We start from the raw sequence: 25,277 nt of genomic DNA on the forward strand, positions 1-25,277 counted from the left end.
AAAAAAACCCCCACTCTGCTCTGCAAAATTTTGTTGCAGGTCCCACTCATTCACCACTCTGTGCCTTTGTGTCTTTCCACCATGGGAGACAGTGGCTTGTCAAACAGCCCCAGAGATAAGTGGATTTCTTTGGAATTTGCCTCTCTCTGTGCTCTGCTTCTCCATAATCTAAGAGAATTTCTAAAATCAAATGCTGGATTTGAGCAGGTACCTTTTAGCATCTTGAATGAAGAACATCAGAAGAACCTAGCTGCTGAACCATGTCAATGGCCCATCCATTCCAGCAATCTCTGTTTTCCCCAGATGGCTCCAGAAAACTCACGGGCAGGGCATGAAGGCAGCAGCCCTCTCCCACTTACATTTGTAAGACCCCTGCAGGATCAGGCCAAAGGCCCATCTAGTCCAGCATCCTATTCACACAGTGACTGACCAGATGCCCTAATGGGAAGCCCGAACGCAGAACCTGAGCACAACAGCATGTAGAACATAGCCTTATCCCCCATAATTGTGCCCATCTCCCTCTGTATTGATCTAACACTGCATGGGGGGGGGGGGAGAGACCGCTATCTTGATGCAATAGTGGTTGCACCTTTTTGTATGACGTTCCATTGACTATCATACGAGTTCCTGCACATTAGGGGACACCTGACAAAAATGAAACTTTATGCAATTATTTGTACAAATTACGGTACATTAAAGCCAGTTTTCTTGCAGTGTTTTTTTCAAAGCACGCTGCAAGAGCACTGAAAGAATTAAGTAAAGAAATTGACCCACTAGTGTGGCAGCAATCAATTCCCTGGAACTCCTTGCCTATTGATATTAGGCAAGTGCCTTTCTTTTGCTTCCTAGAATCCTTTTTCTTTAGGAAAGCCTAACCAGGCATACCATTTTTTATTATGTATGCTTGTCACTTAAATAGTTGAGTTTAATCAACAATTTCATAGAATCATAGAATCGCAGAGTTGAAAGACACCCAAAGTGTTGCCTAGTCCAATCCCTTGAAATGCTAAAGAGCTCCTGACAAATAGCCACTCAAGCTCTATTTAAAAACTTTCAGTGAGTGAGAGAGAGGCCACCACCTTCCCAGATAGTCCATTCCACTATCAGGCAGCTCTTACCACCAGAAAGCTTTCCCTGATGTTTAAATGGAATCTCCTTTCTTGTAATTTGAACCCATTAACCAGAAAACAACCTTGCACCATCCTCCATGCGACAACCCTTCAGATATTTGAAGATGGCTATCATATCAGCGCTCAGTCTTCTCCAAGCAAAACATACCTAACTCCCTCAACCATTCCTCATAATTTGATGTATTTCAGTTTTCATTCATTTTTGAATTTTATGAGCGTTTTTCTTTTCCTTACATGCAGGCTCCCCCCCCCCTTAAGTGGTATATAAATCTCATGGGATAGATAAAACAACTAAATAAGGGGAATGAAAGCTGGAGCAAACTAAACCGGCACACAGAATTCAGTACCTAATTGGGATTCATTTACTTTATAAAGAAATCCCTAGATGAATGGAGGTTTCCTAAGGCACTGGCTCCAGTTGAGAAACAGGACCAAGTTAACAGAGAACTGCAAAAACCTTGGTGAAATTTCAGAGGCCTTCCTCAAAGAGCACATGGCGATGCTTGTGGCATGAATAAACTCAGGACTTCACAGCTAATCGATACTAAACCACTTAATCACTAAATGATACTAGTTGTCTAAGGATTCTTCTATGGATATGTCTAAGCTATAAAACTAAAGCACCCCCCTTTTCGGGGATACTCTTGTGTGGTCAATGGGCTCACTGCTATCTTGAAAATTATGTTGCTTGGCTAAATAAACAAGTGCCAAATATTCAAGTTTCTGCTCCCCCCCACCATTTCATAATTTCACGACAAACTTATGGAAGTCAAAAGCCACTGGAAGCATTTCACAGTGCCGTGAGAAGCTTAGTTGTGCAGGATTTTCACAAACACAACACTGCAATGTTTGCCAGCACGTAGGATTTTGATGTTCACATATCCAAGATCACATCTCCTTTTTCTCCACCTCCACCACAAGGGCCAGCTGCTGTGTTTGTGATAAGGCTTAGAAGACTCATGAAAGAGATAGCAGTTCATCATATGGCACATGGCTAAAATAGGGCATTCACTCCCCCAAGAAGTAGTGATGGCCCCCAACTTGCATGGCTTTCAAAGAGGACGAGACAAATTCATGGAGGACAAAGCTATCAATGGCTACTAACCCTGGGGACTATGTTCTACCTACACTGTCAGAGTTCTGGATTCTGGTTGCTGGGAACTGCAGGAGGGGAGAGTGTTGTTGTGCTCAGGTCCTGCTTGGGGGTTCCCCAAAGGCATCTGGCTGGGCACTGTGAGAACAGGATGCTATACTAGGTGGGCCAGCAGGCTCTTCTTCTGCTCTTATAGCTAATATCTTTCCTGCCAAACTCTATGGATGCTAGTCAGCTGGCACGCTCCCAGTTTCATGCCATACCCTTGAGCTCATGTTTCTAAATTAGTTGCCCTTCCTTCCTCTGAACATGGCAAGGCAAAACTCAGAGTGCTGCCCATGGCCAAGTGAAATCTCCACCGAGAGAAAGTTACCCGTGAGCGCAGGAAAATAGGTTGTACTTCCTGAGTTACACAAACACGCACATATATTCATGAACCGCTAATGTGTTGACAGCTCAGCTGATTCGGAGATAGTCCTAGAATTCCTTCTTTACTAACCAACTCGTTGCTATGGGTTCATCTTAAAGAAAGCCTAAACAAACTTTAGCAAAGGCTATTCAATTTTATTTTTTTTATTATTGCAAACCAGCGCCTCCGTAGGCGTATAAGTATGCAATAAAAACCACAGCCAAACATGAAACATTTCAATGGTGACCTTAAGTCAGGAATGGGGAGCCTGTGACCTTCTTGATGTTCTTTGGACACTCAAATGAGGAACATAGGAAGCTACATTATAGCAAGTCAGACCATCTAGGTCAGTACTGCACTGACTGTCAACAGCTCTCCAAGATTTCAGGCATGGATATTCCCAGCCCTACCTGGAGATGCTGGGGATTGAACCTGGAACCTTCTGCAGGCAAAGCAGACACTTGATCCCTGAGCTATGGTCTTTCCCAGTCACCATGACCAATGGTCAAAGAAGACATGAGCTGAAGTCCAACAACCTCTAGAGGGCCGCAATTCCCCCTCCCCTGCTTTAAAACAAAACAGCTTTAGCAGGCAGACATGGGGAAGGAGCTCTAGAGATGTGACACCACCACAAATAAGACCCAGTCAATGGTAGCTGTCCCACATCTCTTGGGAAGGTGGAGGAATCAGAAGATGAACTATAACAAAATCCTCGCCTAATGGGCAGGTTCATGCAGTCCTTCCCATGATCTGTTAAGAGGAGGAGTGGACAACCTCTTCCCCTCCAAATCCCATCAGCCACCATAGCTAATGGCCAGGGATGATGGGAACTGGAGTCGATCTAAAGGACTAGAAGTAGCCCAGTTGCAGGCCTTCCAAGTGTCCCTATTTTCCAGCGACAGTCCCAAATATACAGAAGGTGTCCTGGTTTCTGAATTGATCCCAGAATATCCCACTTTTCTTTAGGATGTCCTTATTTTCATTGGAGAAATGTCAGAGGTTTATGCAGCTGCAGTTTAGGGCTTCTAGGCCCAAACCAGCCCTTTAAAACTGGGAATGGAAATAAACAGAAAGCCTGGAAGCAGGGCTGAAATGTGTTCCTAACAGCCTCGCAGCTGTGTTCTGAACTGGTTGCAGTGCCTGGGAAGACCTGTGTGAAGCACATTGAGAAATCTGGTGCAGATGTTATTGTGGCCAACTCGCATGTTGCATCATGCTCAGCCTTTCGCTCAAATATTTTGCTCAGGATGCTGCTGCTCAGGTCTGTGACCTTGCGCTGCCAGCAAGAAAGCAGCCTATGGCAGGTCAGTGTCCTGAATGGACAAACAAGGTTGAGAATCACAAAACAGAGAAACCAGTAGGAGAACACTTCAATCTCCCAGGACATTCTATACAAGATCTCAAAGTAGCTGTTTTACTACAAAGGAATTTCAGAAATAGACTGGAAAGAGAAGCTGCTGAATTGCAACTCATTACCAAACTTAAAACCATGGAGAGACCTGGTTTGAACAAAGACATTGGATTCTTATCCCATTATACATAACTAAGCCATTTCTCACCTTCTCACCCCTTGCCTTTTCCTGTAAGACCTATTACAGTCGTTAAGAGCGTCAACAGGCTCATCTCAGCTATATGCCAATCTCCTATTCCCACCACCCTTCTGAGTAATACCCCTCCCCATCTTCTCACTATATAGAAGGATCTGGCAACTTCTGTTTCAGTGTATCTGAAGAAGTGTGCATGCACACGAAAGCTCATACCAAGAACTAACTTAGTTGGTCTTTAAGGTGCTACTGGAAGGAATTTTTTTATTAAGGTTGAGAATGTCCATTTTGGATTCAGTGTAAAAGAGAAACCACTGGCTGCCCACAAGCAGCTGTGCTATGAAGCCAACTGCAGATGCCTGATATCTCTTAAGCGACATGTGCACCAGATGTTTAAAGCACATGATGTTCCCACCCCGCAAAGAATCCTCTGTGAGAGGGAACCTATAGTTTCCAGGATCCTCTGGGGAGAAAGCCATGTGCTTCAAATGCACATTAAATGTATGGCATGCCTGCAACCGTATGGAGATGCCCGGATCTTTGAACAATGTGCAGTCAAGAGGATTTGGCATCACACGGCACTGAAGCTCTGAAATGAGATAGCTGACAACTGTGCCACATGTGCAGGGCTAAAGTGTGAGATTGGTAGGAATACCCCCTGAGCTGGGAATCCAGGAATCAGCTTGTCCCACTTCTAAATTGTGTCACCTTTTATTATGCATTGTGATATCCCTCCCCTCCATTACCCAGAGTGGTCTGAAACATCTTGGAGCAGAAGGTCAGCAAAGGCTGGTTCCCCATTCTTCAATTCAAAAGTGAGAAAGACAACATCTCCAACCCTTGACTCCAGGTGTGTGGGGTTTCCTTCTGTGAGGCTAGGAAGCTGGTATCGATTGCTTTCTCACAAGGGGGAAAGCACTCAGCACAGGCTCAGGGGCTCTGTTGATGCTTTGTATTCTCTCAGTTGTCAAACACAGGCTTCAAAGCATAGCTTGGGTTAGACTGGGGGGAAAAATTGCCTAGTCCTCAACTAGGTCTTCCTCCAGCTTTTAATTTATCTAGGTACACAGGGAATCTACATAACACATACCAGACCATTGGCCCACCTAGATCAGTGCTGTTTGCACTGAATGGCAGCTGCTCTCCTGGATTTGAGATGAAGTGTTTCCCAGGAGGCCAGGGAGGTTGGGATCAGCTTTAAAAAACTGCATCTTAAAAAAGATCAGCTCAAATGAAAAGAAAAAAGAAAAGAAAAGAAAAGACAAGTCTTCCTTTCCTTATCTATAGCCACACATAGCAAGAAGCTGCCAAAGACAACAACCCAGATGGGTGTGTGGACACAAGGAAATCTGCCTCTGTTTAAATCTACAAGTTTCTCTGTCTGCCTTCCTAGCCATCATCACACTGCATGCTGCTGCCTCTGAGCCAAGGTTATGCTCCGGAACTATTTTTTTAATCTGTGCCAGTCAAGCACAGTCTTGGAAGGAGAGAGTATTCCTGGGCATGTGCAGACATCAACTTGCAGAGTCTACTGCCTGCAGTGGCCCCTGCATTCCTCAGAGCAGAAAGGATGGGGAGAGAGCCTTCAGGTCAAAGGGCACGATGGCCACACTCAGCTCCAGGGCCTGTCAGATTTTGATGCTCCTGGGTCTCCCTGGCTTAGGCTAAGGTAGCATTCTGAGTCTGATCCCTCTCTCCTCCCTGTTCCACTGGAGCTGATTCCTAACAGCACAACCCACCAGCCTCACCCGATCCAGTTGCTGTTCTCATTCCCCCCCCACACACACACAAACAGGCATGTGCAGATCAAAACAGTGAGATCAGAGCAAACAGGAGCTTGTTTGGGGTGGAACTGACGGATCCAGGTGCCCCGGGGGCTTTCTCAAGGGTAAAACTTGGAAGCCAGCCTCCTTCCCCAGCCTTTCCAAGAGAACAAGTCGAGCCATCCTGCTCCCTCTCTGCCTCGCCTCCGGAGGGCCCTTACCTGCGTGCCCCGGGTCCAGATTCACCATCCTGCCGGCTGAGAAGTACCTGCCGCAACCTGGCCAGCCCCCGCCCAAAGTGGTGGCCCGTGGGGTTGCCAGCTTCCCTCTGCCCCCTCCGCCAAGATTCCCCCCTTGCTGCCGCTGCTTCCTCCTCTCTTGCCAGCTGCTGCTGCTGCTGCTGCTCCTAGCACCTCTGGCTCAGCAATGCTTCTTGCCACACTGAGGCAGGTGAGCACATTGCCCTGCTGGGACCGCACCCCCTTCACACTACTCATCTTGGGCAACAGGGATGATGGTTTTTTTTATATATATTATTATTAAAAAACAACACACACACACATATCCTAGGAACCTGGCAGGAGGCCCATGCAAAGCAGGCAATTTGCATATTAGTAACCTCAGTTGGGCAGAGTCCCTGCAGCACTGGCAGAAGGGAGGTGTGGCAGGAGAGAGCATGGAGGTGTGTGTGTGTTGGAAAAGCAGACAACTCCCCCTCCCCTCTGACCACACACACAGACACACACACACACACACGCCCTCAAACTCTGTTCAGGATACGCTGCAAAGAAGGCTCTCTCCTTGCAATATCTGGGGAGGGGAGGAAGAAATGTGCTGGAGCTCACCCATCTGCTTTTTGGAAACAGGGGTGGCGTCTTTCCCTCTTGGAAAAGGGAGCCTTGGCTCATGCCTGGACACGTTGGAAAGCAGGGAAAAGAAGGCTTCTCCTGACTGACTGTTCAGCCCCCCAAAGCAGGCTTTTGATCTTCTTCAAAGACCCCAAAGTGAACCAGGATGATACTCCCAACTTCAGTCCTGGGAGAGCAGGCGGATGTTAGCCTGAGTAGGCATGGGAGAAAGAAGAGGGGGTTGGTGAATAAGCACTCCTGATTCCTGTATGAACACAGAGAAACCCAGGCCCAGAGGGGTGGGGCAGGCTGGGAGGTAGCATGACTTGCCCCAGGAGCTGGAGAGGGAGGCTTGGTGGCAGAAGAAGGATCTGGGATTATTCGAGACTCTTTGTACTCTCCAGCACATGTGCCCATCCAACTAGGTCACATCCACACAGCACTTCAGTTTCCCAGGCTCTCTTTACAAAATGCAGCCGTATCTAGTAGGGCTGCCGACACAGCTGTGCAATGGACTTCCCTACTAGGTGTTGGGCAAGCTATTTGGGGCTTTCCTTATTCTGGAGAAGCATGTAATCAATACAAAGGGGATGCTGGTGCCGCACCCAAGATAGGAACTTCAAGTCTGGAGCTGGATGGCTTTGGAAGCTACGAAACAAGAAATTATGTTCCTGGGGTTCAGAGGTGTTCTTCCTCTGTATATGCAGGTTCCATTTAGTTGTTGTGGCTATTTGTTGCTGTTGGGAACACAGGAAAATGCCTTCTACCGAGTCAAACAATTGGTCCATCTAGCTCAGTATTATCTACACTGATTGCGAGTGGCGCTCTGATCTAAACCACTGAGCTTCTTGGGCTTGTTGATTGGAAGGTTGGCAGTTCGAATCTCTGCAGTGGGGTGAGCTCCCATTGCTCTGTACCAGCTCCTGCCAACCTAGCAGTTTGAAAGCATGCCAGTGCAAGTAGAAAAATAGGTACTGCTGTGGTGGGAAGGTAAACTGTGTTTTTGTGAGCTCTGGCACTCATCACAGTCCTCTGTGCACCAGTAGCGGTTTAGTCATGCTGCCCACATGACCTGAAAAACTGTCTGTGGACAAATGCTGGCTCCCTTGGCCTGTAAACGAGATGAGCGCTGCAACCCCATAGTCACCTTTGACTGGACTTAACTGTCCAGGGGTCCTTTACCTTTACCTTTTACACTGATGCGCAGTGTCTCTCCAAGATTTCAGAAGGTGTCCTCTTCCAGACCTACCTGAAGATGTCAGGGATTGAACCTTGGACCTTCTGCATGCAGATCAGAAGCTCTCCCACTGAGCTATGCCCACCTTAAGCCCTTTAAACCCTTCGGTGTGAAGAATAAATGCTCAGAAGGGAGAGCAGGAGGAGCTTTGGGGTTGCCAATCCACAGTTAGAAGCAGACTGAATGTGTCCACAGGTCCCTTGGCCACAGACTTCCCAACAATGGCAAGACAGATTATATTTCTATTGAAATTATAGCAATGATGTCTAAGTATGCAGCTCTACATTAGCACATGCTAATTTTATGCAGCTCTGTGCCTTCTTTTGCCCTTTTTACCGGTGATGGATTTCCTTTTCCTTTTCCGGCAATGCAGAATGCAGCCAACTGGATGGTCTAGTGAGATCCTTGGATTGGCTCCGCTGTAGATGGGACTCAGACCCAGCACAACACCAAAAAGGCAGTTAAACTTAACTATCTGGACAAGGAGGACATTACCTATGGCTAGGAATGGACATTTCCACATCATTTTGCTTCTTTAAAAGGGTCATTGAAAATATTCAGCAGCATTTAGCTATTTGTCTCTCCTAATACTGTACTCAAATTTCTGCATGCAATTTTTCCTGATATGCACATTCTTGCAAGTTATAATAATAATAATTTATTATGTGTACCCCACCCATATGACTGGGTTGCCCCAGCCATTCATTTTTTAATGTTGTTTTCACTAATAAATGCATATTTATGCTTGCTTTCCCCTAGCACATATTTGCTGAAGAACACCCCAAAGTTCAAAGCAGTGCGAGTTTGGAAGGAGAACTGTGCTTTGGTCCTCCTATTGTTTTGGGAAAGTGAAAATTAGGGAATTTTCACAGTAAAATGCAAACTGAACTGAATTTCTACACCTGCGTCCCACCTCAGATGTTCAACTCCCACCAGCAGCCGGGAGGATTAAGGGAGACAGGTGAGCCTGGCAGGGTGGGGAAGCTGGCCAGCCTGATTACGAAAGAGTAAGGCAAGCTTTATGCAAATTATGCAAAGCTGTCAATCTGCATAAACTTTATGCAAATCAACAGTGAACCTTCCTTTCTGAAATCTGAGCTGAGACAACTCCCCCCATCCCTGCTCTAGAGTTTAGGTAAGGGAGAAGAACTCTCAGCCTGGCAGCTACAATGCTGCCCCCCCAAAAAAAAAGAAATCTGCAGAGAAGAAGTGGGAAAGAAAACAAAATGCTGCTCTGCTCACATATGATGACATGCCTTCCAAAAGTCCATTATAGGAGTGTGGAAAATTCAGGAGAGAGAGAGAGAGAGAGAGAGAGAGAGAGAGAGAGAGAGAGATCAACACCCCCCCCCCGCTTTTGCAAAAGAACAAAGCAAGCAACACAAGAACTCAGACTTCTCACCCTCCCCTCCCCTGTTTTCTGCCCTAATATTCAAAGCAGAAATCTAGTGGGTAATATCACACATCATACACAGGGTTGCACCTGGTTCCCAGAGGTGCATCGCCCCTGGTTTCTTGATATCTCTGCACACAAGGTTCACACATGCACTGTTCACAGGTGCATCTAGTGTCCAGAGCTAAATTGCAGCTGGCTCCTTCATTTCTCTGTACAGGAGCACAACAAGAGTGAGCCGCTTTTAAAAGCCTACAATGCCATTTTGGAAGGTGAAAAGATGACAACACTCCCCTACAGTTTTGAGATAGATCAAACAGGCAATGGGATTTTGAAAGTCTTTGCCACTCTCCTTAAACTCCAAAGAGGAGGAGCCAACCAAAACTCTCTAGGGAGGGTTTAATAATTGGGGTGCCACAACCAAAAAAGGCCCTGCTCCAGATCCCAACCAAACACGCCCCAATGATGCGGAGACAGATGGAGCAATGTCTCAGAAGAGGAGGGCAGGATGCTAGCAGCATTCATGTGGAGGGAAGCCGGTCATTTTTGCATTTTGAATTGGACCTGGAAATGAATCATAAGCCAGTAAAGGTGGTGGGAAGAGTGAGAGGACAGGTATAATACCAGAGACCTCTCTGGCTGTTCAATCTGCAAAGGAGAACAAGGCATCCCACTGAGCTGCTGTGGTCCCCAAGTGCACAACTCTGGAATGGTTTTCTGCATGGAGACACTGACAGCTTGAAGCTGAAAGGAGGAAGGGAGTCCACTGAGAAGCCTTGGTCCTGATCCAGGGGAAATTAGAGCTGGCTCATCGATGGAAAGTCCTGGCATTCGATTTCTTTTCCCTTGATTCCGATACGTGATAAGCCCTCTTTAGAAATTACGCCCACGAGTTCAATCAGCGAGAGATCAGGGAGTGGCGTCTGGCACCAGACCTTCTGTGCAAACATCTGCAACCATGGAAGCTTTCTTATGCAGAGCCTTACATGCAAAGGCTCCATGCTTCTGCTGTTCCCAGTCTCATGGAAGATTTCACATGTACAAGATCACTTGTGAATGCTTCCCTGTTGCAGATCTCCACTCTTCATGCGTGTGAAGCAGGGGGCAGGCTCGTCAGCAGGGATGGGGGAATTCAGGGCTGAGGTCCAGATATTGGCCCTCAAGACTTTCCCCAAGCCACACCTCCTCTCTCCTGGCCAGAGAGAGCTGGTTGTGTGTGTAGCAACCAGCCTACCGATCAAAGTTAAAATGCATTATCTGCTGCTTTGGCCACTTTTGACTTGTGTGCTGCCTGCCACTCTCATGTTGCCCAGAAGAAGAAGAAGAAGAAGAAGAAGAAGAGGAGGAGGAGGAGGAGGAGGAGGAGGAGGAGGAGTTTGGATTGGATATCCTGCTTTATCACTACCCTAAGGAGTCTTAAAGCGGCTAACATTCTCTTTTCCCTTCCTTCCCCACAGCAAACACTCTGTGAGGTGAGTGGGGCTGAGAGACTCCAGAGAAGTGTGACTGGCCCAAGGTCACCCAGCAGCTGCATGTGGAGGAGCGGGGAAGCGAACCCGGTTCGCCAGATTACGAGTCTACCACTCTTAACCACTACACCGCACTGGCCCTCAGACTGGAAAACCACTCCACACCCCTGATTGAGCATAATTTCTGGAGAAGGCTGTAGTCAGCAGTTTCACACAAACCAATGGATTCAAATGACAAGAAAGAAGATCCTTACTAAACACTGGGAATAATTTTCTGCTGATAAGAGCTGTTGGTGGAATGGACCATCTCGGAACGTGATGGACTCTCTTTCACTGGAGGTTTCCGAATAGAGGTTGGATGGTCTGCTGTACGGATGCTTTAGCTGTGCTTCCTGCATCACAGGGGATGGGACTAGATGAGCCTTGGGGGGGCCCTTCCAACTCTACAATTGGCATGATTGTACGTGACCCTTTAGAAAAGTGCCATGTTCAAAATGATAGCGGACACAGACAATTTCGGCTGGGCCATTGCCTGTTCCCCCATGCAACACATCACTGGATGTTGCAGTGATGTTCATTCAGTGAACATGTCAGTGCAATTATCATGTGAACCACCTCTAACAGCTAAAGATTGTGGCACCCATGTCTTCTAAAAACTCCTATTCTCCTCTAGTCTGTGCCTCCAGCCCCCATTGAGATTAGTGCTTTAAATCTGCCAAGTTTCTACTGCCCAGCTCTCCAGGGCAGTACCAGTTCCTAACAACCAATGGGAGAGGGTGTGAACAGTCTTAGGCTGTGCCTGTATTCCCATTTACTCTGCATCCAGTATGCTCCATCCACTGGTTTGGGGAGCTGTGCACACACAACATTAGCCACAATCCACACCTATCCTGTATTTTCTTCTGAAAAATTGTGTTTGGGTGCTTTTCTCCCCCAAACAGCATTCAATCTGAATTGAGAAGTGCTCGAGTGAAGACATCCAGACTCTGCCCACTGGTGTGGATGTACAGCAGGCATCTTAGACACTCATCAAACCCTGCCGTGTACGACAATGTGCAAACACGGTTTGAAACGCAGTGAAAGAACTGTGCAATGTCAGTAGTCTAATGAAGGCTTATTATCTGCTTTCTCCCAATGCTGTAGCTGTCTAGTACCCTTTCCCTTTCGCTGCTTGCTGGAATGAGGAAAGACAAGGACACAGCGCTCCCGTGTGGACCACTTTGGAACAATGCATGGCATTTACTGCTGTTTCTCCAGTGTTGTTTTCTTCCAACGTCTCCAGACACAGGAGCCAGCATCGGCATCTAACATGGTTTCTGCTTTTTTTCTTTTCTTCTTAAAATCATTTTAGCAATTTACTCTCTTTCTCACTAGAGCAGGACTACAATTCCCATCGGCCTTTAACCATTAGCCTTGCAGGTTGGAGCTGATGGGAGTTGGAGTCCCACCATATCCCAGGAGTTGGGATAGCTCAGTGGGCACACAGCATGAAACTCTTAATCTCAAGGTTGTGCAGTGCCCCTTAGTGGAGTTACTGAATATGTCACCCAGAAGGCAACCAGCAATGCTGAATCCATTAGCAAAACTCCAAATAGGGGCAATAATATAACACATTTATTAGGTAAAGGTACCCCTGCCCGAACGGGCCAGTCTTGACAGACTGTGGGGTTTGTGCGCCCATCTCACATCTAGAGGCCGGGGGCCAGCGCTGTCCGGAGACACTTCCGGGTCACGTGGCCAGCGTGACAACGCTGCTCTGGCGAGCCAGAGCCGCACACGGAACGCCGTTTACCTTCCCGCTGGTAAGCGGTACCTATTTATCTACTTGCCCCCGGAGGTGCTTTCGAACTGCTAGGTTGGCAGGCGCTGGGACCGAGCAGCGGGAGCGCACCCCGCCGCGGGGATTCGAACCGCCGACCTTTCGATCGGCAAGCCCTAGGCGCTGAGGCTTTAGCCCACAGCGCCACCCGCGTCCCTTAACACATTTATTAGGGGCAACTAAAAATCACACAAAGCAGCGGAGCTAGCTTTTGAGTTTTGCAGAACAAACCTGATGTTAGCCACAAAGTGTGGGGATGGTAGGGAGGGGGAACAAAATGTTTTTGCTGGCAAAAAATATGGCAGAATCACATCTGAAATATGGTACGGACATACAGTGGTACCTCTGGTTATGTACTTAATTCATTTCGGAGGTCTGTTCTTAACCTGAAACTGTTCTTAACCTGAGGTACCACTTTAGCTAATGGGGCCTCCTGCTGCTGCTGCACCACCGGAGCATGATTTCTGTTCTCATCCTGAAGCAAAGTTCTTAACCCGAGGTACTATTTCTGGGTTAGCGGAGTCTGTAACCTGAAGTGTCTGTAACCCAAGGTACCACTATACATGTAAAATTGTGGCATTCTTTGCAGACTAATCAAGTTGTTCCCATGCTAAAATAAAATAAAAAATGCACCAGCTAGATTTGTCTCTAGCACAAATTGCTACTGTATGTGAGTGGCACATAGAGAGACAGAGACTCCTTGGAGAAAGTGCATTAATCAAACAAAAGAAATCAGTTTATTTACCTTACATATGATAAATACTTTGCTTTAAAATACTTTCCATTCAAGTTTTACATTTGTTTCACTTCATGTGGCTTTTTTTTTAAAGCAACTCTGACCCCCCCTTCCCCATCATCCCCCCTTCTCCTCGGGAGAGATGCATACAAAAATAATTCTGTGAGAAAGGCTCAAGAACACACAGAACAATGACTTTGAAATGAAACACTGAAGGTTTGAACTTCTGTGGACTGAAATGTCCAGAGTTGAGAAGAGAAAAAGGCACATTGCGGTGGAAGGAGGCATGGAGGAGGCGATGGCAACGAAAAAGAGGGGAGGGAGGGTTGCAAAATGACCTCCCTTCCTCTTCCCCCCTGCCTGGATAGGACCCCTGTGCCTTCAAGCAGCTGCATGGCAGGCAGAAGTCAAACCGGCAAAGCTGCCCCTCACTGCATCTCTGCGGTGGGGGGGGGGAAGAGGGTCTCTTGAATTCGGCATGTGAGCCCTGCCATAAAGAAAACAGGGCAGTACATTGCAAATCAAATTATGGGGTCCTCACCAATGGTTAAGTGGGGTTTCTCCTCCATTGCTCGCCCAACAGATCACAAACCTGTGGAATTCCCTGCCACAAGGTGCCAGCGATGGCTTTAAAAGGGAAGAAGGCAAAGTAATGGAGGATGGGGCTATTAATGGGATGAAGGATGCTGGTGCGATGGACCTCTGGCCTGACCAAACAGGTCTCTGCTTTACATCCTGCCATAGTTGGTTAGTATACCAATAGCCATTTTACTGCAAATCTCAATGGAATGTACACAAATTTTCCTCAACTGATTGATAGGATGGTTCACCAAGGGGCTACCCAGACCTCATAAGCAAGGTGTGCCAAGGTGGTCCCTCCACCGATGCTGTTGGACTCAAAATCCCATCAACCCCAACTGCATGACCTTAATGAAGAGCATTTTGTCCATAGGACTATAGAGTCGGAAGGGACCCAAGGGACATATAATCCACCCCCCCCCAATGCAGGGACACTGGTGGGCACCCCCTGCCCTGCACAGTAAGGTTCCAGTTGGTAAGCTGCTCTTCTGTTACCCATCTTCGTCCTATCACATTTTGGGGATATTGCATCATGTAGAAATGCATAGGCACACTGCTTTCTGTTAACAAGAAATGATCTCAAAACAGAACCATAGTGCTTAAGCCTATGAAATGCTCATTGGCATCTGTTAGCTCAGGTTGTAGGGGGACGACACCTATGGTAGTCCAGCAGCTGCTGCACTACAGCACTTATGATCCCTGACCTTTGGTGATGCTTGCAGGAGCTGATGGGAGTTAAGAGTCCAAACCATGCTGGCTACCCTTGAGTTGCAGGCATCTGGGACATCTTCAGGGTTACTTTCCTATACTGCAAGGATGGGGAGCTTGTGGTCCTGCAGATTTTGTTAGCCATTGCAGACTATTGCCCCTGCTAGACGACCATAGGTTTCTCATTCCTGCTTTGGTTCCTAGCTGCCCACTGATCCCCAACCACTGGGAGACAGATGCTAGCAAGGTTGGAATGTAAGTACCTCTAACTGGAACTTGGTTGGTGTTTCCTCCTCCTTGGGAGGAGCAGTTGGGAGAAAGACAGGTCTCTTCAATGTACCAGCCAACTGGGATCAAGAGGCAGGTCTCAGTGATGCTCTTCCTCCTCTGCCAGTCAGCTGATCAAGGGGCATCTGCTGGGTATAGCCTGGTACAGCCATGCTGCTGAAACCAATAACAAGCATTGGTTGCTGCAGGGGTCTGCTGTTTAGGGGATGTGATGCATTGTTTCTGAGGTTGGTGTCAATTCTGCTATTCTGTGATCTTCCTGCCATCATTAGGCAAAAGGAGCAGGGGGCAGGAACACCACACTTAGACACCAGTTCTGATGCCTCGTCTCATGAGCGTTGAGTGTTCAATGTAGAACAGCCATCTTGTTGTGGCTGCTTGTTTCCTTCTGCTGGTTGACCCAGGTAGCAAGTGTCAGGGCGCTCTTCAAGTTCAAGAGCTTCAATATGGAGGCCACAGGTTCAAGCCCCGCATGACCACCACTGGGGAGATTAAACACCCATAAAAGTGTGGTGCTTGGAGAAGCCTCCTTATTCATCTGTTCTCATATTCCTTCTGGAAGATTGTCAAGGAAGAGCCTCTGTCCTTTTCCCTTAATTGTCCTGACGATACAAAAAGAGTGTAGTGGGTCACATTTCAGTCTGGGTTGTCAAGGACCTTAAGAATTCAAGAGGGCCAATGGTCAAATGGTGCATGAGAGGCCTGGTCCCAAGGCTTCAACAATGCCAGCTCTACCCTAGAGCACGTCCTTGTGCCAACAGCTCACCATCTTCTTAGGCAAGGTCATAGTCAAATGTGGCCTATATCCCCAAGTCCGAGGGAGTTCGCAGCTGGGTAGAAAAGGAGTTGGACAGACCCACACGAAGGCTTCATAAAATGGAGTCCTGACAGGTGCCCCACCTCCCCTCTAGGCCCCACACCTTCCTCCTTTCCTAGGCAGCCATCTTGGCAGAGCAACCCAGAACCACATGAAGGGAGGTGGAAGGGAAGCACTGATGGGACAAAATGGCTGCCTGGGCGCCCTGCTAGGTCTCCTCGTCCCAAAGGCACAGCTGCTTCTGCGGCACGTAGTAGTCGAAGCTGTAGCCCTTCTGGCAGCTGCGGATGCCACACTTGTAGGAGGAGACCTTCCCAGCAGCATCGCGGCTCTTGCAGTACTTGAGCATGCAGGGGTACCACTCAATGCTCAGCGCATAGCTGCAGATGCAGGGCCTCCAGCGATCTGACCACAGGCGGCACCGCTGCAAGTTGGGAAGGTCAGCTGACTGGGGCAGGACCTCGAACATGGAGCCGTCCACGCCTGCAAGAGAGCCACAAAGACAGAAAGTCACTTCCCGTGCCAAGGCTGCATCCAAGCACTGCGATAGCTCTTTGAACAGTCATGGCTTCCCCCAAAGAATCTGGGAACCACAGTTTGTTAAGGGTGCTGAGAGATGTTAAGAGATCTCAGCCAATGCTGGGTCTCCACCGAGGACCTAAGCACACAGGTGGGTTCATAAGGGATGAGCTGGTCCTCAAGGTACCTGGGTCTCCACTCCTTTAGGGCTTTAACCAGAACGGTTGTGCTGGATCTGGAAATGACCTGGCATGGGAACCTAGGAAGCTGTCTTATGCTGTTTACAGCACTGCAATGCCCCTGGCTCAGTCATAGGTAAAGGTAAAGGGACCCCTGACCATAAGGTCCAGTCGTGGCCAACTCTGGGGTTGCGGCGCTCATCTCGCTTTAGTGGCTGAGGGAACTGGCGTACAGCTTCCGGGTCATGTGGCCAGCATGACTAAGCTACTTCTGGTGAACCAGAGCAGCGCATGGAAATGCTGTTTACCTTCCCGCTGTAGCGGTACCTATTTATCTACTTGCACTTTGACGTGCTTTCAAACTGCTAGGTGGGCAGGAGCAGGGACCAAGCAACAGGAGCTCACCCCGTTGCGGAAATTCGAACCGCCACAGCGCCACCCGCGTCCCTCTGGCTCAGTCATGGCTCCCCCCAAATAATTCTAGGAGATGTAGTTTGTTAAGGGGGCTGAGAATTGTTAGGAGGCCCCAGGTGTAAAAAAAGGCTATTTATGTATGCTACTAATGCGGCCCGTGATTTGTTAGCCCCCAAATGCAAAACGAGCGAGGTCCCAACTAAAGAAGAATGGCAACTTAAGTTGGCAGAATATGCACAACTCACAGACTTAACATATAGAATACAACATGGGTAGGCAAACTAAGGCCCGGGGCCCAGACTTGGCCCAATCTCCTTCTAAATCCAGTCTGCAGACGGTCTGGGAATCAGCATGTTTTTACATGAGTAGAATATATGCTTTTATTTAAAATGCATCTCTGGGTTATTTGTGGGGCATAGGAATTCATTCATTTCCCCACCCCTCAAGAATATAGTCCAGCCCCCTCCCCTACAAGGTCTGAGGGACAGTGGACCGGCCCCCTGCTGAAAAAGTTTGCTGACCCCTGGAATAAGAGAAGAAGAAGAACATATGTTTAAAGAAGATTGGCAAATGTTTATTGAATATATGGGAAATAATTGTGTGCAGCTGAAAACGCTGGCAGCATCAAGATAAATTCAACAGTGTAAACAAGTTTTGAGGGATACAATAATGGAATACTGAATGGTACAGTTTTTGTAAAATATGCAGGGATTTATGATATGTAAAATGAACCATGGAAAGAGAAAAAGGGAAGTCATTTATATCTTAAGGACCTGAAAGGAGTATTTTAAATTGTAAAGCAGAAAATTAAAAAAATTATATATATATAAAAATAGAGAATTGTTAAGAGGCCCCCCGTCCGCCTCACAGAACTACCATTCCCAGAGTTCCCTGGGAAGAGGGATTGATTGTTCAAACACTCTGGGAACTGTGGCTCTCTGAGTGGAATAAGGAGCCTCCTAACAACTTTTAGCACTCTTAACAAACTACAGCTCCCAGAATCCTTTGGGGGAAGCCGCAAATGTTTCAGGTGGTATCATAGCACTTTAAATGCATGGTGTGAACGCGGTCCAAAGCTCCTCCAGTTTTTACCAGCCTCCAGCACCCAAAGGTGTCCCATGCCCTAAACTAGGCATAGCCAAACTTGGCCCTCCAGTTGTTTTGGTACTACCTCTCTTTTAAATCAGAACCAGTGAAGGCGGTGAAGGTCCTGTGTGAGTGTGTGGAGGCGGTTGGAGGATGGGTGGCGGCTAACAGATTGAGGTTGAATCCTGACAAGACAGAAGTACTGTTTTTGGGGGACAGGAGGCGGGCAGGTGTGGAGGATTCCCTGGTCCTGAATGGGGTAACTGTGCCCCTGAAGGACCAGGTGCGCAGCCTGGGAGTCATTTTGGACTCACAGCTGTCCATGGAGGCACAGGTCAAATCTGTGTCCAGGGCAGCTGTTTACCAGCTCCATCTGGTATGTAGGCTGAGACCCTACCTGCCTGCAGACTGTCTCGCCAGAGTGGTGCCTGCTCTGGTTATCTCCCGCTTGGACTACTGCAATGCACTCTACGTGGGGCTACCTTTGAAGGTGACTCGGAAACTACAACTAATCCAGAATGCGGCAGCTAGACTGGTGACTGGGAGCGGCTGCCGAGACCATATAACACTGGTCTTGAAAGACCTGCATTGGCTCCCAGTACATTTCCGAGCACAATTCAAAGTGTTGGGGCTGACCTTTAAAGCCCTAAACGGCCTCGGTCCAGTATACCTGAAGGAGCGTCTCCACCCCCATCATTCTGCCCGGACGCTGAGGTCCAGCGCCGAGGGCCTTCTGGCGGTTCCCTCATTGCGAGAAGCAAAGCTACAGGGAACCAGGCAGAGGGCCTTCTCGGTAGTGGCACTCGCCCTGTGGAACGCCCTTCCAGCAGATGTCAAAGCGATAAACAACTACCTGACATTCAGGAGACATCTTAAGGCAGCCCTGTTCAGGGAAGTTTTTAACGTGTGATATTTTATTGTATTTTTGGTTTTTATGTAAGCCGCCCAGAGTGGCTGGGGAGGCCCAGCCAGATGGGCGGGGTATAAATAATAAATTATTATTATTATTATTATTATTATTATTATTATTACAACTCCCATCATCCCTAGCTAACAGGACCAGTGGTCAGGGATGATGGGAATTGTAGTCCCAAAACAGCTGGAAGGCCAAGTTTGGCCATGCCTGCCCTAAACCCACCCATTCTCCCCAGGTGCCTTTCTTGCTTGCTACCTTCTGCATCAGACTCCCTGAACCAGGTTCCCCATGCTTCTTCCATGATCAGCGGGCCACACTGGCTGGGGCTCATGGGAGTTGGAGTCCAGCAACATCTGGAGAGGGCCACCCATTAGCTATTCTTACCATTCTCCACTGTCACTGCTGCAGAAGGAAGATGTCAAATGGGAACAGCGCCACCTACCTTTCTCCAGCCAGAACTTCACATCCTCTTCCCGGGTGTAGATGGCCTCTTTGGCCTCCGCACAGACGTTGTGGATGTGGGAGCTGAGCTGAGCCCCTTTGCTGAAGTTGACAGCCACGTCCATGCTGAGATGCTCAAGGGCACGCACCTCTTCGGCTTGCCGCACAGTCCGTGGATTTTTCTGGGCAGGGAGAAAGCAGTGGAGGAGTCTCATTAGCTTTGCTATCACCGGTGTCATTTTAAAACCCAACAGCTGTTTTTCGCTGGGGGTCGGTCTGCGTATTTAACTACCATAAATGAATAGAAGCATGCAGGCATAAATAGTTCATTGTCTGCTCCCCTAAAACTCACAGCAGTTTACCATTAAAAAAAGCAGCACTGAAATATGAGGCAACCATGCCTCATCAACTGGGATGGGGGGGAGAGACATATTTTTAAATAAAAATCTAACTGCCTCTTCATTAACACAAATATACTAAATTGACCAAAATAGTAAGTGCTAAAATTAAGGAAATTACTCAAAAGCTTTCCTGTTTGCTAGAAACACTTGCGATGTTAATTCAAATTCAGTTAAGATATAGCTGAATTAGTGGAAGGATGTAATCTTGCCTTGGTTCACACCACACAACAAGCCAAACTATTGTTTACTGGGACCACACAACAAGGGGCAGGGTGGGGGGAAGACAACTTTGCAAAGGTGGCAGGGGGGAGGATAAACCCCCCTTTTTCTGCCTGCAATTTCTTTGCTTCAAATCCTCCCCCAAAAGCTGGTTTTCCCTCTGTGGGTCTCCAAGCGGGGCAACTGAGGTGTAGTGGTTAAGAGTGGTAGACTCATAATCTGGTGAACCGGGTTCACGTCCCTGTTCCTCCACATGCAGCTGCTGGGTGACCTTGGGCTAGTCACACTTCTTGAAGTCTCTCAGCCTCACTCACCTCACAGAGTGTTTGTTGTGGGGGAGGAAGGGAAAGGAGATTGTTAGCCACTTTGAGACTCCTTCGGGTAGTGATAAAGTGGGATATCAAATCCAAACTCTTCTTCTCCACTCCTAATCCCATTCCTTGCAAAGTTGCCTTCACTTGACAAAAGCAGCTTGTTGGGTTTCTATTGCATGCAACTTGTCTGTTAGGCTCTAAAGTGCGATTAATGGGGATCCACAGCAGAGCCTTTTTCTATAGAAACAGCAGCTTTGTGGCCTAGAAATCCACCAAGAAAATCCTCTCTCTGCCCCCTTTTGCAAGCAGGTGAATGCCTGCTGCGATGAACCATGAACTCCTGTGTTCAGGTTCCATCTAGGTGCTGACTTAAGTGGATTATTTAACAGGGTTATACACAGTGCCCAGGTAGGACTCCTAATACTGGCCTGCAGCAGAATTTGTTCTAATCCAATGGGGGGGGGGATTGTGAATCTGAGGATGGGTTGTGCGTAGTTAATTCACTGGACATGGTAAATAGTTGCACTTTTTATGCAAACATTTGAAAATCTCGGTTAGTTGTCATACTTATTTTCTGAAAGTCACCTAGGACATTGATCCCTGCTCCACTGAAAGGAGACCAGTAAATTTAAAGATCAAAAAGAGTAATAATGTGCCTTAGGGTCACCTTACCCTAAATGCAAGAACCAATGACCATCCCTCCATCTTCTCACCTGTCTTAGCTTGGCCATGGACTCACTGGGAATGATCTCATTGCGGTGGAGCCTGGTTACAAAGCAGAGTGCCTGGAATTGACTCTGGCCTCTCTCCAGTTCTCCAAGGATTAGGGCTCGGAAAATCTTCACCTCCTAAAGAGAAAAGGGGGGGGGAAGAGTTAAAATACATTCCTGATTTCAGTTTGACATGGTTGTGTAAACCATCTGTCTAAGCTTCCATTCACTGAGGGTGCAGATACCTTATTGCTGCTGGACACAGAGCCCAGGGTGTGTTGTTTATTGAATTCTGCCTGCAGAAGTCAGACTCCACACTGGCATTGCTTAAGGTAACAAGGGCATTAACTGGGTCTATACAGTTCACTGGGAGGGCTCCAAATATAGGCCTGCAGGAGGGTTTCTCCTAGGACCTCGGCCAAGAGAAGACAAGAGGGAGGGAATATGGGTTGTCATTAGGGGAATTTACGGTGTCTGAGCTGCAGCAAATCTGCAAACAGAAAGAGGAGAACACAGGAAGCAGACTTACAACAAGTCAAATCATTGGTCCATCTAGCTCAATATTGTCTACACAGACTAGCAGCAGCTCTCCATGATTTCAGACAGGATTCTCTCCTAGCCCTAACTAGAGATGCTGGGAATGTTGGTGTCTCCTGTGTCAGTTTCCATCCCAGGACTTTCCCCAGGTTGAAGATAGGAAACACTATTGAATTTCTGCCTGACACTCAGCTGCTGAACCACAAAACCGGAAGCACACCACAGGAAGATGATAGAGGGAGCAGGGAGAGACGAGACAGAGGGGAAAATTTCCAGGTGATTGAAATGACATTGATGTCATCCCCAATAAATCGCAGAACAAATCCTTCCACCTGGGGCTGCAATTCCGATCAAATGTGTGGCACTAGGGTAACACACATAATCAAACCTGCAGTAAAGAGGAACTTCACATGACATTTTATTCCATTTCCACAACTGTCCCCTAACAGCTAAGTCCCACACTGAGATTTCACATGAAGTGTAGGCCGCTTCAGAAACTATGGTGGAATATAGTGGTAGCTCAGTGCTTATTTTCATGTTACTTCATGGTATATCTGTTTATACCTTTGAGTGTTTTCACCTGGCTGCACTGTGTGTGTGTGTGTGTGTGTGTGTGTGTGTAGAAACCAGCCTGCTGTAGGAAGGTCAACTTTACATCTGCTGCTCCGCCCACTTCTGCCTCTGGCCCCGCCCACCACAGAATGTGGCCCTTGGAAGGCTGCCCAGAAGGGAATGTGGCCCTCGGGATGAAAAAGTCCCTTATCTACACAAAGTCTCATCCTGGAAGACTAAATTAGCACAGTGAGGCCTCCTGTCCTAGCTCCTCTCCCCCCTGCATCTGTGTGGCATTCCAGGCACCTGCCTTTATAAGATCCAGAGCTCAGGAACTGAGCTCACTCTGGCTAAGCTTCTCTCCCTGGGATGACCTCTGGGTCTGCCTGCATACATTCCAAGGCTGATTCGCCGTCTTCCCCTCCCAGGCGTACGACAGGCTGGCCAGACAATGCAGGAAACGACCAGACAGCTGACAGCACAGCTGCATGCTGGACCCAGGATTGAGTTGGGTGTTGGCTGGATGCATTTAAAACACAGAAGATGATGAATGGGGAAGAGGAGACAATCCCAAGCACACACACACAGAGCTTCTCTTGCAAGCTTGTACTTCTCTTTGGGCTCCTTCCCTGCTCTCTTGGGGGAAGGATGCAGCTAGCCCATTCCATGTTTCTAGTCCTCATGAATTCTAGGGCGAAGCTGCACTCAAGCGGCAGAGAAGGGCTATAGCCCAGTGGCAAAGGATGGGATTTGCATGCAGAAAGTCCCAGGTTCAATCCTAGTAGGGTCGGGAGAGGCTCCAGCTTGAAACACTAGAGAGCTGCTGCCGGTCAGTGTAGGCAATGCTGAACTACAGGTAAGGTAGCTCCCTATGTTCACTGTTTAGGGGGGGCCTTCCTTTTTGGGAGGGTGCAATGTCCAAGCTGGGTGGGCTGGAGCAGTCCAAATAATATTAAACTGCCCAGAAAGCTGCTCCAAACTGCAGCTCTGCTGGCTTGATAGATGTGGCAATCCTACATGCAAGGTTGCCAATTCTACTCCCAGGGGCTCCTCCCCACACTCTCCTTTTGAGAGAGCTTTTCAAACAACAACAGACACCCACTCATTCCCATTATTTCCAATGTCCAAGCATGAGCACCATTCCGTTTGCAGCAGAAATAGGACCATCCACCTGAAAAGCTCACGGTTTTGCAGAAGTACAAGTATCAGAGGGGGGTGGGCAGAAATGGGGGAACACAGCCCAAAGAGGACTGAGCATGCTCAGTGGCCACAGAATCCTGGCTGAATATTTGGAGTGGGGGGAGAAGGGGGAATGAAATGGAGTAACCTGAAGGGGGTCATGACTGACTGTCCACGAGCCTTTCCCTGGTGGAGGTGGTGACCTCTGAAACTCCCTAATGTGAAACCCCCCTTGCGACAGAAAGAGAGGAGTCACTCAGACAACATTCCGGCTCTTTGGCTCCCAAACCTATTTGCTTTCAGCTGTGGTTCTCCCTCCGGGCCCCACATCGGCCAGTTACTTCACTCTCTCGCAAGTCCCAATCATTCTCCAGCCCTTGCGAACTCCCGTTCCCATCGCGCCAGCTAGCGGGTGACCCAGCAGCGCCGCTGAGCCAGTCTAAATATTTATCTACTCTCTCTGTGTGCCGGGTGATTTATAGGCTGTGAGCGCTCTCTCTCCCCTGTGCCTGGTGTGGAAAGGAAGGGCAGTCGGGAGGCCTCTCGGAGTGGGTCGCAGACGGCATCTTCACTAAACTGGAGAGGAGGGCTTGGAGAAAGGAGACGGCTAACAAGGGTTAAAAGGGGAGAACCAGGGAAAAGAGACCCGCACAGGGAAGGAGGAGAAACTAAACCCCTCTCTACTACAGTGGTACCTCAGGTTACATACACTTCAGGTTACAGACTCCGCTAACCCAGAAATAGTGCTTCAGGTTAAGAACTTTGCTTCAGGATGAGAACAGAAATCGTGCGGCAGCAGGAGGACCCATTAGCTAAAGTGGTGCTTCAGGTTAAGGACAGTTTCAGGTTAAGAATGGACCTCCAGAACGAATTAAATACTTAACCCGAGGTACCACTATACATCGGGTAGCATGTTGATGCATTCCCCATAACACATTAATGAATCCTGCTCCAGAAGGGGTATTTGCCTAGCCACTGTTAGAGTGGGCTGCTGGATTAGATGGGTTTATGGCCTAATCCAGAAGCCAGTCTCGCCAAGGTTGCAGGTTCAATCCCCGTATTGAGCAGTTGCATATTCCTACATTGCAGGGGGTTGGACGAGATGATCATCAGGGTCCCTTCCAACTCTATGGCGCTATGATTCTTCCTGAGTCCCTGGAATCTCCAGGTGGGGCTGGGAAGCCGGTGTGGTATAGTGGTTAGAGCGACGGGACTAGGATCTGTGAGGCCAGGGTTCAAATCCCCACTCAGCCATGAAGCTGACTGGGTGACCTTGGTCCAAGCACAGTCTCTCTGCCTGACCTACCTCACAGGGTTGTTGTGGGGATTAAAGAAGGAGTGGGAGAACCATGTTCTCCACCTTGAGCTCCTTGGAGGAAATATAACTGCAAATGCAAAAGACATTTCTTTGCTGGAAATGCTGGAGAGCCTCTGACAGCCTCTGTGGGCTGGTGATGGCAAACCTGTGGCCCTCCTGATATCATTGGTGACTGGCTCTGCTGGCTGGGACTCATGAGTTGTGAGCCCAGCAGCCTCTGAAGGGCTGCAGGTTCCCTGTCTTCTGGTTGGAGAGCTGGGCTTGCATTCAGATCCCTGTTCAATTACAGGTGAGGCCGAAAGAGAGCAAATGGCCCACCTCAGAGGGGTGTTGTGTGGATAAAGGTGAACATGCAGACTGCCACCAGCTCTTTGGTGGAAGGGCTAGGCAGGAAAGCCAAAAACAAACAAACTGGCCCTGTGTCAGATTTGTCACTGCGCCTGATCTGTGGAAAGCTTTTTCCACCCCACCCCGCAGTGTCACTCAACTCTTCCATGGAAGAAGCGATTGCACGGCAAACAGGAAGAGATGGGATTTCAGGTGCACAGAAGCACTTGGGCACACAAACCCTGCTCCCAGATGAGCTGATTTCAGGGTGTCAGTTGCAGAAATCAACTGCCCTTCCTGCTTTCATCTCCTGCATGCTCTTCCCCGTGACT

At 48.2% G+C, this 25,277-nt stretch overlaps 2 protein-coding genes and 1 long non-coding RNA gene across 4 annotated transcripts in view; 1 reads left to right on the forward strand and 2 right to left on the reverse strand.

The window, feature by feature from the left end:
- POU2F3 (POU class 2 homeobox 3) overlaps nt 1-6,353 on the reverse strand; it is a 99,057-nt gene extending 92,704 nt beyond the window's left edge. The window contains exon 1 of one of the 2 annotated variants that reach the window (XM_082201056.1): nt 6,161-6,353. In XM_082201056.1, coding sequence (XP_082057182.1) covers nt 6,161-6,188 — 28 coding nt within the window. In that variant the 5' untranslated portion in view covers nt 6,189-6,353. The remainder of the gene's footprint in view (nt 1-6,160) is intronic. The other variant, XM_082201054.1, reaches the window with a different exon arrangement.
- Nucleotides 6,354-9,446: 3,093 nt separating this feature from the next.
- LOC309519886 lies at nt 9,447-13,893 on the forward strand. The gene is made up of 2 exons (XR_014214051.1): nt 9,447-12,507; nt 12,879-13,893. It is a non-coding gene; the product is annotated as an uncharacterized lncRNA (long non-coding RNA).
- Nucleotides 13,894-14,526: 633 nt separating this feature from the next.
- OAF (out at first homolog) overlaps nt 14,527-25,277 on the reverse strand; it is a 29,111-nt gene continuing 18,360 nt past the window's right edge. Inside the window, exons 2-4 of the mRNA XM_082201078.1 lie at nt 21,036-21,170; nt 19,390-19,570; nt 14,527-16,316 (exon numbers count right to left, since the gene is read on the reverse strand). Coding sequence (XP_082057204.1) covers nt 16,042-16,316; nt 19,390-19,570; nt 21,036-21,170 — 591 coding nt within the window. The 3' untranslated portion in view covers nt 14,527-16,041. The remainder of the gene's footprint in view (nt 16,317-19,389; nt 19,571-21,035; nt 21,171-25,277) is intronic.

The sequence above is a fragment of the Podarcis vaucheri genome, assembly GCF_965113315.1.
Source record: "Podarcis vaucheri genome assembly, chromosome: 15".
Lineage (NCBI taxonomy): Eukaryota > Metazoa > Chordata > Lepidosauria > Squamata > Lacertidae > Podarcis > Podarcis vaucheri.